The following is a 13354-nucleotide window of genomic DNA, read 5'->3' as shown; positions in this document are numbered from 1 at the left end:
TTATGACAGTGAAAACAGCGGTTCACAGATAGGTGAATTGTGTGAAAAATACTGTTTTTTTACACGTGAAACATGAACACGTGTTTTATTGCACACTGTAAACACAATCAAAGCTTCAAAAAAAGCACGAAAAACAGGACCTTTAATAACAAAGTCATGAAACACGTTAACTTAGACCTGACCGTATGACAAGTGATTAATAAAATAACAAGTGAGTATACATTATATTATACTTTTGTATCAAAAATTAACGAAATTCTTACACATTAGGGAATTTTTTGTGAACTAACCTTTTTATTCACTTCACAGAAATAGTGGAAAGAGTGAGGCAGGCAAAGTTAATTAGCTACATGTATAAATACTCCTAGCTACATGGTTAAACCTGAGAGGAATACTAACCAAAACCAACCAAAGGACCATAAACCTGAAGTGCATCAACATATCCTCCACAGTGTGACTTTCCAGACAAGATCTTATTAAAACCCAGATTAAATTTGATTCCAATTAGAGCAGAATACAGAATAAGCTCAGAAATAAAAAAAGGTGGTGCACAAGCTCAAAAACACATGAAGGTTCAACACAGAGAGGAGCACACGTATAATTTTTTCATCCAATCACATGAACTCAAAAAATCTCTTAAAAGTGCATATATCTCAATAGCATAAAACCCATACATATAAATTAAAGTGGAAGTGAAGCAGTCAGTAAAGTTTACATTATTAAGTTAATTGATTTTCACTTTAATACAAAAAAAAAAAAAAAATGTAACAAACATGATTCATATAACCGTTTTTAAGAAAAAAGGATGTATTGTTTTATCTTTTGGAGCAAGGGTGCTGCTATCTTGTGGGTACACGTGTGTGACTTCGAAAGAGATTTCAATGCGGTATATTACTTAACTGGCCACGGAGTGAATTAACCCAGTGATGTGGCAAGATGGTGGCACCCTTGCTCCAAAAGGAGCCTGTCCTCCAACAAAACACGACCATATAGGTCGTTTGTGCAAGCTCCTTATTACAACTTATATTTACGTTTTAAGTTGAACGGCCTCTAGCGGGCATAAAAATAATAACATTATTGTTTTGCGTCTGTCGTCATGAAATAACGCATTACATCATTACCAATCAAAATGCACATTTATTTAGATGCAAGATGTGGACTTTTTATACCGATCTCACATTAATCGTGTTTGTTATGTTTTTAATAGTGGAAAACTTGGCTGACTGATTCACTTCCACTTTTACATGAAGTATACCAGACTACATACAAAAGTGCAATTACACATACACACACACACACACACACACACACACACACACACACACACACACACATATATATATATATATATATATATATATATATATATATATATATATATATATATATATATATATATATATTGGAAAGCATCAAATATATGCCACATTAGCAAAAAACAGAAAGAAAAAAATATAACATTATACCCTGTTGCCCTGTCATATTACTCATATTGTTAAACTTCGAGTTGTTTTTTTATCATTATCATAATAAAGGAAGGGAAAACAACTGTCCTCACATTTGTTATAACCTGACCCTAAAGCAGGATCATAATATATTGTATTAAGAACAATTATATAATTAATAATAAAAATAATATTATGTATCAATGCATTTGAAACTTGTATGTGCTGATATCTGAATGAATCCACACACAGAAAACTCAAATGTCAATAACAGATGTCAGTGATCTGAGACAGATTCAGCTCACGTGGAATCGCACACAATCATTGTGCTGCATCCTGTCTGGAAAACAAAATGCTCAATTAAACACATGATTTTTGGGGGGTGAATTAGAAGGAAATACATTTTTGTCCCACAATAAATCTTGGTAACACTTTATAATAACTTTAAATAATAAATCATTAACAAACATTATGTAACGCTTAATAGATCATTAGGTAATATATTTACATATCAATAAATGTGAAATAATGTGCTTGTTAATGTTCACTAATAAATCTATTAAACGTTATCTAATTAATAACATTTAATTTAAATTAAAATTCTTGCAAATATCATTACAATTCTATCTCAAATGATCATGCACATCTTGAAAATCTATGAATGGTTTTTAACAGGTGTAATTCAATGATTTAAAGCTTGTTTTAATGCACAACACTTCTGCTATTGAGGTGTGATGCAGGTATAAGGTGTATGGGTGGGTTTAAGGTTGGGTAAGGGGTCAACAAGTGTACAGGGGTCAATGTGATTATTGTCAGGGAACACGATTATATCTGTTTATATTGCATTGTTTTTATAATTATTTTCTTAAAAATGTGTTTTCCCCTTGTGTAGATGTATGACTCGAGGAATATTGTTGAATGAATCACAATAGTATACTAATTTATGGCAAAGGTACGTCGGGAGGAGGAAGCAAGTAGGTGCACCCAAGCTGTGGCTCAGGCAAAGCAAGGGCAGTGGATGGCATGGGAAGGGGTGGAGAAGAGGAAGATCTCCTGGAAAGAGCTGTGGGAGATGGAGGCATTCAGGGCAAGCTTTACCATCAGGGCTGCCTACGATGTCCTTCCTTCTCCTGCAAACCTAAAACAATGGTATGCCGAAGACCCCACGTGCCCTTTATGCCCAAGTCTAGCAACGCTGAAGCACATCTTAGTGGGATGCAAGACCAGCCTCACACAAGACCGTTACACTTGGCGGCACAACCAGGTGCTAAAGTGTCTTGCAGCAGTGTTAGAAAGCTGACAGACAAGCGTGAATACCAGTGGCATCCAACACCATTTGTTCGGGAGGGTGAGGGTCAAGCCAACCTCACCACCATAAGATCAGACTCTGGTCAGCTGGGCAGAGCACGGGACTGGAAGCTGCTGTCAGACTTGAGCAAGAAACTCTGCTTCCCAGCAGAAATCACAGCCACCAACCTGCGACAAGACCTTGTTCTGTGGTCAGCTTCGCTCAAGCTTGTTTACATCATCGAGCTCACCGTGCCCTGGTAGGGTGCAGTGGAGGAGACTTATGAACATAAAAGGTTGAGGTATGCTGAACTTGCAACCGATGCGCAACAACAAGGCTGGAATATAAAATTACGCCCAGTGGAAGTAGGCTGCAGAGGGTTCGTAGCCACCTCAACATCCAGGTTACTCAGGGAGATGGGAGTGCGAGGAAAGACCCACCGACAGGCAGTCAAAGACCTCTCCACGGCTGCGGAAAAGGGAAGCCAGTGGCTATGGGTAAAGAGAAAAGACTCAGCCTGGGTCTAATTGATGGCACCTAGGGAGTGAACCTGGGGCGCTGGGATTCACTGCTGAACCTTCTGGAGGTGTCGTGGGCCTATCAGCGAAACACCAAGGAAGGAGAGCGCCCACTTGACAACTCAAAGAGTGCCATTCGCGGACAGCGAATATGACCTGGGCTGAGGCTGCCGCCGGTCAGAGCCTACATGGATGACCTCACAACTCTCACCAAAACCAAGGTTTGCACTGCACGGCTATTAAGAAAGCTCCAGGAAAACATTGAGCAGGCTCGCATGAAGATCAAGCCGAGCAAGTCCAGAAGCATCTCTCATTAAGGGGAAGCTGTCAGACCACCGCTTCCACATTGGTGAGGAACCCATCCCAACTGTCTCCGAGAAACCAGTGAAGAGCCTAGGTCGGCGGTATGATCCCTCCCTTAAAGACAAAGAGCAAGTGGAGCAGCTTAGGAAGGAGGTAGCCAGTGGCCTGGAGAACATTGACAGAACCCTGCTTCCTGGCAAGCTGAAGCTCTGGTGCATGCAGTATGGACTACTTCCACGTCTACTGTGGCCACTTACCCTCTATGAAGTCCCGCTCTCAAAGGTGGAAAAACTGGAGAGGCTGGTCAGCTCATATGTAAGGAAGTAGCTTGGCCTTCCCAGGTGCCTCAGCAGTATTGGACTTTACGGCAAAGGGATGCTACATCTGCCCATTTCCAGTCTGATAGAGGAGTACAAATGTGCCAAAGTCAGAATAGAGATGATGCTATTGGATTCAAATTATCCATTTGTAGCCCAAGCTGCCCCCATCTTTGCCACCGGGAGGAAGTGGACCCAGCTGGTTGCAACTAAGCAGGCAAAGGCAGCAATCAGACACAAAGACATCGTGGGGCGAGTGCAGGAGGGGTGGAGTGGTCTTGGACTTGGGGACAGTACACCAGTGTGGAGCAAGGCCTCTCCATATCAGAGACGCAAGATGGTGGTCCAGGAGGTACGTCAGGAGGAGGAAGCAAGAAGGTGTGCCCAAGCTGTGGTTCAAGCAAAGCAAGGGCAGTGGATAGCATGGGAAGGGGTGGAGATGGAGGCATTCAGGGCAAGCTTTACCATCAGTACTGCCTACGATGTCCTTCCTTCTCCCGCAAACCTAAAACAATGGTATGTCGAAGACCCCACATGCCCTTTATGCCCAAGATTAGCAACACTGAAGTACATCTTAGTGGGATGCAAGACCAGCCTCACACAAGGCCGTTACACCTGGCGGCACAACCAAGTGCTAAAGTGTCTTGCAGCAGTGTTAGAAAGCCGATGGACAAGCGTGAATGCCCTTCCTCCCCCGTCACCCCAGTGGAATCCAACACCATTTGTTCGGGAGGGTGAGGGTCAAGCCAACCTCACCACCATAAAATCAGACTCTGGTCAGCTGGGCAGAGCACGGGACTGGAAGCTGCTGGCAGACTTGAGCAAGAAACTCTGCTTCCCAGCAGAAATCACAGCCACCAACCTGCGACAAGACCTTGTTCTGTGGTCAGCTTCGCTCAAGCTTGTTTACATCATCGAGCTCACCGTGCCCTGGTAGGGTGCAGTGGAGGAGACTTATGAACATAAAAGGTTGAGGTACGCTGAACTTGCAACCGATGCGCAACAACAAGGCTGGAATGTTAAATTACGCCCAGTGGAAGTAGGCTGCAGAGGGTTCGTAGCCACCTCAACATCCAGGTTACTCAGGGAGATGAGAGTGTGAGGAAAGGCCCACTGACAGGCAGTCAAAGACCTCTCCACGGCTGCGGAAAAGGGAAGCCAGTGGCTATGGGTAAAGAGAAAAGACTCTGCCTGGGTCTTCAAGTGGGTTGATGGCACCTAGGGAGTGAACCTGGGGCGCTGGGATTCACTGCTGAACCCTCTGGAGGTGTCGTGGGCCTATCAGCGAAACACCAAGGAAGGAGGGCGCCCACTTGACAACTCAAAGAGTGCCATCACTCAATCGACCATCCCACAGAGTCTCATCGGAGCCTCAAGAATGCATTAAGGGATATCAACATGTAAGTGTTGAGGGGATAAAAATGTGGTGTGCACCCAAATGATAATGTGTGTAATGCCTTTACATGTTGCCATCAAAATGACTGCTTGTACGATTAGTAAATCTTTATAAACCTGTTAATGGATATATTAACAAGAATAGTTTGTGAAGTGCCTGTAACCTTATATTTTTACAATTTGTGAATATAAAAATGAGCATTAGCTTATATGTGAACTGAGGTTTAATGACATTTGTAAGCATTAAAAAGTACATTACCAAATAAATTTGTAATCATTGTGTAATTTCTATTAAAAACACATTGAGTTTAATGGCATGACATTTGTAAGCATTTACATTTACATTAATTAATGATCTTTTAATCATTTGGTACTGTTTAATAAGTTCATTAGTTAACCTTAAAAATCACATTATTTAATATTTCTGGTTATTTGAATATATAGCAAGTAATGATTAGTTAAACATTGTTTGTTAAAGACTTATTGATGAAAGTTAAAGTGTTACCTAAATCTTATATTTCCATCTTGTAAAATCTCCTGTATGTAATATTTACCATTCTGACTTGCTTTTCCCATGCAACAGGAATAAACAGCCATCATCAGAGCAGCAGTAACTAAAAGAGCTGGAAACAGACTTCGAACTGGAATTTTTAAAGACAGTCATTATTATTAATGGAGAGCAACTGATTTCACTGATATCTTTGACACTTTTTACTCTTTGATAAAAACAAAATGGTACTAGCTGGGATGTCAAGCCATCATAGGTCTATATGTCTTTTTCCTTACAGCCGAACACAATCTGAGTTACATTAAATATACCTGGCTCTTCCAAGCTTCCAAGTGAATAGGAGCCTAGATTTTGAAACCCAAAATAATACATGCGTCTATCATAAATGTAATCCACATTAGTCCAGAGGGGTAATAAAGGCCTTCTGAAGTGAAGCTCTGGGAAAAATATTCATATTTAAAACTGTAATAACCAGGGACTGGTTATACGCCTGATAGGCCCATGCATTTATCTAGCTCAGTGGTTCCCAACTTTTTTCAACTCGCGGCCCACGCAAACAAACACATATGTTTGCGTGGCCCACTGCAAAAAAAAAAAAAAACTGACTCCGCTATTGCTCTATTGCTGGGTTAATAACTTAGTATTCAGAAGCTAGACTGTTAACTGTATTTATTGAATAAACTAGGGCTGTGCGATATGAAAAAAATAAAAAACATATCGCGATTTCTTTGATCAATTTTGCTATTTCGATTTTAATCACAATTTTGTACGCACATATATGCTTTACAGTCATAAATGCAGATAAATTTGAAACATATTTGAAAACCAATCAGAGTTTTATCAAAAAGTTGTAACGTCTCAAGAACAGACATATAAATAATCAAAATAATCATTATAGTTAAGGTGTAACAACATTTATAGACTTGTGGCAAAAAAAAAAAAAAAAAAAAATATATATATATATATATATATATATATATATATATATATATATATACATTCAGTTCTCTCTTCACAGCAAGTTCAGTCAGTGTACTGTTTGAGTAAATGAATTACTCCGGGATATTGGTTTGTTTTAACTCAGAGAGAGTGTCAGCCACATTTTTAAAAAGTTTACAGCTTTGTGGACTAATGCGTATTGGAGACGTGAACCGTTTAAAACGATTCAGTTTGATTTAGTGAACTGGTTCAAAAAATCCGGTTACATCGAATGATTTGTTTGCGAACCGGATATTACTAAACTGCTTTGTTTTGAACTCTCTCTCACAACAGACACGTAAGAGAAGACAATGCTGAATAAAGTCGTAGTTTTTGCTATTTTTGGACCAAAATGTATTTTCGATGCTTCAAAATATTCTAACTGATCCTCTGATGTCACATGGACTACTTTGATTATGTTTTTCATACCTTTCTGGACATGGACAGTAGACCGTACACACAGCTTCAATGGAGGGACTGAGAGCTCTCGGACTAAATCTAAAATATCTTAAACTGTGTTCGGAAGATAAACAGAGGTTTTTTACGGGTTTGGCACAAAATGAGGGTTATTAATGACATATTTTTAATTTTTGGGTGAACTAACCCTTTAAACAACACAACAGTATGACAATGACTATCTTAGTACTGTTTATGCACTTTATTTATTGTTAAATGCATCTGATGCCCATTCAGCTTCGCATCCGTGCTGAAAGTATATAGATAATTATTGCATAACTATTGCATTAAAATATGTTTCTATATGAAAAATAAACCCAACGTACTATTGAAATTGATTTGTGACGTCATATATGCTTCAACAAGTGCATTGTAAAATGCACACATCTGATACGTCGTCCAAAAAACTGGATGTAGTCACAAAATCATAACTGGTCATCAAGACCTGCAGTGTAAATGCGACCTTTGACATTCAAGCATGATTCATCACAAACAGTTTTACAAATAAAACAAAATAAATATTTTTATTGTGTTGATTTAACAACTGTTTTCTAAAGCTGCTCATGGGGGACATGGCCTGAATGATTAAAGCAGACTTACCAGTGACCGTAACAGTGACGCTCCTCATGATGCTGTGTCTGCTATTGTCGATCTTTAGTTTATATTCTCCAGAGTCTGCGGTACTGATGTTTGTGATGGTCAGAGACCATGTAAACAAATAACTCAGCCACAATCTTTCTCTGTATCTCTCATTACTATCTTTCCACTGCACATCTGCACAGATCTTATTGAGATCTCCAGTGATGAGAGCAATGACAGTGTCATTAAAATACCAAGTTGCCATATCAGTTTGTTGCATTACACCGGCGTCTAAAGTGACAGATTCTCCCTCCAGGATCCACATTTGTTTTCTGGCAGAAATACCTAAAACCAAACCCAACAGATGCTGGAAGCAGTCATTATTGACCCCCATGGTGCACATATTACACATGTTACATGTATAACATACTATTTAATTCATTACTTAATGTAATACAAAATAGCTTCTTGTGATAACAAAATGATGCAAAACGTAAATGTATTACAATAAATATTATGTGATTTAAACATACAACCTGCTTTTCACTCAACTCACCCCAGACAATAACCTTGAAGATGTTTTCACTGTCGCTGCTGTTAAACTGTAGTTTATATTCTCCAGAGTCTGAGTATCTGATGTTAGTGATGGTCAGAGATCCAGTCTGATGATCCAGCTTCAGTCGCTCTCTGAATCTCTCAGTACTTTCATTACACTGAACATCTGTACAGATGTAACCCAGATCTCCAGTGATCTCAGCAATGAGAGTGTCTTTAAAAAACCATCTAATCTTTTCTTGTTGGTCTGTGGTAAGACCAGTTTTTAGAGTGACTGAAACGCCCATCATCAGATTCACTTCATGTACATCAACACCAGAAACACCTAAATTATAAAACAGGAAAGTGCTGTGAACATACTTTTGCTTTGTTAGAAGGGAAACAAGTTCCAATGTTCGTTTTTGAATATCGAGCATTAGAACAAATCAGTTTGTACCAGAGCTCTCAAAACTAATATTTCATTTTCCATTGTTGGCAAGAAAGTAAAGGGTTTATGCATTGTGCTTATGTATTGGGTAACACTTTATTTTGATAGTCCACTTTAGACATTCTACTAACAGTGAGTAACTTTGCAACTACATGTCAACTAGCAGTTAGTAGACTGTCTACTTAATATCCTCTTACACTTTCTTAGTCAACTTATACTTACCCTAAACATACCCTAACAGTCTACTCTGAGAGCTAGTAGACATGTAGTTGATGCGAAGTTACAAGGTTACTCATAGTTAGTATAATGTCTAATACAGTGTAACCATGTATTGTTATGTCTAAACACTGCAATTGACTTCAGGAAATGAGATAAATACAGTGCTTTTTTTTACATGCATTTACAGAATCTGATTTATCAGCACTTTAAAGTTTTAGACTGATTTAAAATTTCACATGCTATAATTTGTTACAGCGACTTACTAAAATAAAAATGTATCCTTAATCCTTAGATATTTAGGTCCCACTTTATATTAGGTGGCCTTAACTACTATGTACTTACATAAAAAAAATAAGTACGATGTACTTATTGTGTTCATATTGTATTGTAAAACACTTTTGCTGCTATTGAGGTGGGATAGGGGTAAGGTTAGGGAGAGGGTTGGAGGTATGGGTAATTTTAAGGGTGGGTTAAGGTGTAAAGTATGGGTCAACAGTGTAATTATAAATGTAATTACAGAAATTAAATACAGATGTAATTACATGTAGCTTTTTAAAAAATATATAACTACAATGTACAAACATGTATGTACACAATAAGTACATTGTACTACATTATTAATTAAAAGGTAAGTACATAGTAGTTAAGGCCACTTAATATAAAGTGGCTCCTATTTTTAAAACAGCAATAGCTAAAACTGATTAGAACATATATTCAAACTAGATCATGTTCAAACTACTCTTTTGGTTTCATTGATATTCAGAAAGACATTTGAACAAATAAATGCACTTACCAGCCATTAACACACACACTAAGAGTAAAATAAAGACCTCCATTTTACAAAAGTCACAGAAGACTGATCATGCAGATATAAAAGCTTTTGTCTGTAAATGCAAAAGTAAAACTGTGTTCTTGTGAAACTGAAAGCTGTTTGTCAGTACATTTTTTTTGATGACATACCCAAGTAAAATTCCCAGAAAACAGGTTATACAACATGGGAAAGTTTTCTCAAAATATTGTGGATTAACTTTCCGTTCCAAAATCTGTTGTAACTTTAAGAGTACGCAAGTAGCGATAGCAGTTTATTCACTAAACGTAACCTGCTCCAGAGCAAGTTATGTTCTAAGGATAGTTGAAAAAAAAAATAATAATTACCATGTTACAAACTTTTTATGTCCTTGTAGCAGGTTTAACAAGGTTTTAATAAAAATGTTTAAGTGTGAAGTGTTATAAATAAATAGCCTATTAAGTCTAGGAACTAAATATTTGATACTGTGATAAACACAGGAGGACAGGAAAGCCCTCGTTTATTTTCCATTGTTACAAATGTACATTGTCCATGAAATAACTTAATAACCGGTACAGACCAATCCAATCAATCATGTTGAAGCAACGGTTTGCTCAGGTGGTTAATGGGTTAACCTAAAGGACCATGGAGGGAGTGGGGGGTTAGAGCAGGATAAGATTCTCCCCTGGTAAACCATTTACCCATTATTAAACATCAGGAACAGTTCCTACATTTTAAATAAATAGTTTATTGTAAATTATAAATTGCATACCACCTAACTGCCCATTCATTTTATTCTTTATTTTACTTTATTTTTTAAAAGGGACAATGCACATTTTCCCTTATTAGTCTTCAGATAGGTCTTTAAAATAAAATTTTCATAATTTTTAGCAAAATGATCTTATCTAAAGTCTAAGATCATATTGTAATGAGATATGTTTTACACAGTTTATTTTAAAGTATAAAAATATTTAATTGCTTTTCTTTTAAAGTTATTTTGTAGGTTTATATGTGTTCAGTTTAGTATTTGTGTGTGGATAAACAACCAGAGCCTGCAAACATATACCTGTCCACCGTATGGCGATGTGGATCTAGACTCCTGTGTTCGTGTGTGTGTGTGTGTGTGTGTGTGTGTGTGTGTGTGAAAGAGAGATTAAGTTTTTTAAAGGTCAAGGCTCAAAATACATCTATTTAACTTTACAGTTGTATAATAGACCAAGTGCTACTAAAGCAGAGGATAATTGCAATGGTAGGCTAGTAATAAAAGAAAACAATGAAATTATTAGGTTAAGAGAAATTGCATTTTATTAACAAGATTAATCAAAGGTTATGTTACAAAACATGGAGAACTATATACAAAACTAAAGCACAAATAGCAAATACATGCTTAAACAAAGGATTATTTTAGAGTTCAAACATATTCATTCAACCTGTTTCTCAAAGGCGGTGGAAAAATCGAATACCAGTATAAAAGTGTTAAATATACATTCAAGTTGATAAAGTTAGTGTTTTGACAGTGATCTCTGCCACCTTAGGGTGCCCAATATAACAAACAAGGAGCAATGTTACAACATGTGTCAATATACAAAACGAGAACGATGTCCTAAAGGTTTTTTTAATTTCTTTATTTAGCAAATACATGGTACACACGCACATGAATATGTATAGCCACTTGTGAGACACTGTGAACATCCACACTGGACAACGAGACAATTCTTGCGTTCTTGAGTTTTTCCTACATGAATGATCTCAGGCCTGATTGTTGAGAAGTACAGCTCCAAGCACTATGAAAAAAGACCAAAGAGATATTAAATGTAAGTCAATGTTGGTAGGCAATCATCAGTTTGTATGATGGTAAAACTCGAGGCACACTTGAGGTTGTATCCCTTTGTCTGCAGACCGCTGCTCTGTCACCCAGCTCAGTCATGTTCAGCCACTCTGCATCCTGGAAAATATAGAAAAGATGTTATTAACTAATGCATAGGTGTGCAAATATTAAAGTATATCACAAGTGTAAATCGTTAAAATAGATGGACGTACTATCAAACCTAAATACATTTTGCAAACACTTTATTTAAGGGTCTTTGTTACATACGTTACATGTACTTAGAACCTAGTAATGACAGTAAATAAAGCACAATTAAATGCAAAGAACCATCAACCAAATCCTACCCAAAAATGACTGATTTGTTTCTCTGTGTGTGTGTGTGTGTTTGTGTGTGAGAGAAATTTAATGTATCTTTTCTCTTCTCTCAAAATCATCGTCCAATCTCTGCATATGCTTTCTGTGAAGAAAGACGTGATACTTTATCTGTAATAGGACTCACCAGAGCACTTTCCAGATGCTGACTGTGTTTCTGGCTCAAAATGTGGCTAGTTGTCAGCATCTCGAGGAGCTCTGAGGAACAGAAGATGAGTGGAGGTATGTTCCTCACCACCAAGCCCATCCTAATCATTTCCACTAACAACATAAGAAAAGAAACAGTGAATACACACACATTTGATGGAATTTTGAGTATTGTACTGCAACAGGAAATGACAAAGCAGTGAGGCACACACCTGACACTTGGACCAGCATCTCCAAACATGTCCAGAATCTTCTTCCACACATGCACAGACGCAGAGAAGGGTAGTAACGGATTACATGTAATCTGGATTACGTAACCAGATTCCAAAACTCAAGTACTTGTAATTAGAGTAAACTACTTTTTAAAATACTCGTAATCAGACTAGTTACTTTTTATGGATTACATGAGTACATATTATTCACACAATGGTAATAAGTCGTTCACAAATCATTGATTCTCCTAAGTTTTTTTTTTTTAATGTTTATATTTTTTCCTAACAAACCTGCTGCTTATAAACGTTTGTAATTCTTCGAGTTTTCCCGTCGGAGAGGGTGAGGGGTGTCAGAATCGCGCACAGAAGAAATCGGCAACAAGATTAAAGGGAAATGTGATATTGATTTTATACATCAGTTAAATAAACAAGTAATATTAACTGACTTACATTTAAGAGACATTGTGGATTTTTACTTCATTTCAAACTAAAATAGTTCTAAGCAAAGCCAAAGCAGAACAGTCGCGCATCTCCAAGCAACCGTCTTTCGTTACTAAATGATTCATTTTTAAATGAGTCAATGCTTCAGTGAGCCATTTATAAAAACGTTCACTTGCTTCATTTATTGAATGAATCAGCTGTTTGAATGAATCGGTTGAATCAGTGATTCACTCATTAAGACAGTGACTTGTCACCACCTACTGGTGGTTTAATATCATATTTAAAAGTATCATTGTACTTTCCCAACATTTCATATTTTGTATGTCAAAAAAGTAAAACATTAATCTTATAACATAATTTATTCATTTGGACAGATGGAGTTTGTTGATACTGATTTCATTTTAATAACAATAACAACCATAATGTCTTATTATTATAACATAATGTATTGATCACATGTGAGAATTCAACGTAAATGTAGACATCTACATTTAATCAGTTTAGGAAAATATTTTCCTTTATAAAGTGAAAAGTGTAACAGCAATCAATTTAAGACCAATATCAAAAATATACTTAATA

The 13354-nt window shown here is 37.2% G+C and overlaps 1 protein-coding gene across 1 annotated transcript; it reads right to left on the bottom strand.

The window, feature by feature from the left end:
• Nucleotides 1-1476: 1476 nt before the first annotated feature.
• On the bottom strand, nucleotides 1477-9868 carry LOC113070326 (uncharacterized). The gene is made up of 5 exons (XM_026243590.1): nucleotides 9782-9868; nucleotides 8344-8667; nucleotides 7809-8132; nucleotides 5821-5907; nucleotides 1477-1785 (listed from the first exon to the last, which is right to left on the bottom strand). The coding sequence occupies exons 1-5, from the start codon at nucleotides 9822-9824 to the stop codon at nucleotides 1742-1744; spliced, it is 822 nt and encodes a 273-aa protein (XP_026099375.1). The 5' UTR covers nucleotides 9825-9868; the 3' UTR covers nucleotides 1477-1741.
• Nucleotides 9869-13354: the final 3486 nt, after the last annotated feature.

Source organism: Carassius auratus, unplaced genomic scaffold, assembly GCF_003368295.1.
Source record: "Carassius auratus strain Wakin unplaced genomic scaffold, ASM336829v1 scaf_tig00003761, whole genome shotgun sequence".
Taxonomy (NCBI): Eukaryota; Metazoa; Chordata; class Actinopteri; order Cypriniformes; family Cyprinidae; genus Carassius; species Carassius auratus.
This window is presented reverse-complemented; position numbering and strand designations above follow the sequence as displayed.

Coding starts and splice junctions, on each gene's coding strand:
- LOC113070326 (XM_026243590.1), bottom strand. CDS start 9,824: ATGGAGGTCTTTATTTTACTCTTAGTGTGTGTGTTAATGGCTG. Junction 8,668..9,781: donor AGTGTGTGTGTTAATGGCTG/GTAAGTGCATTT, acceptor TTTATAATTTAG/GTGTTTCTGGTGTTGATGTA. Junction 1,786..5,820: donor GGGAAAAGCAAGTCAGAATG/GTAAATATTACA, acceptor TTTGTTTTCCAG/ACAGGATGCAGCACAATGAT.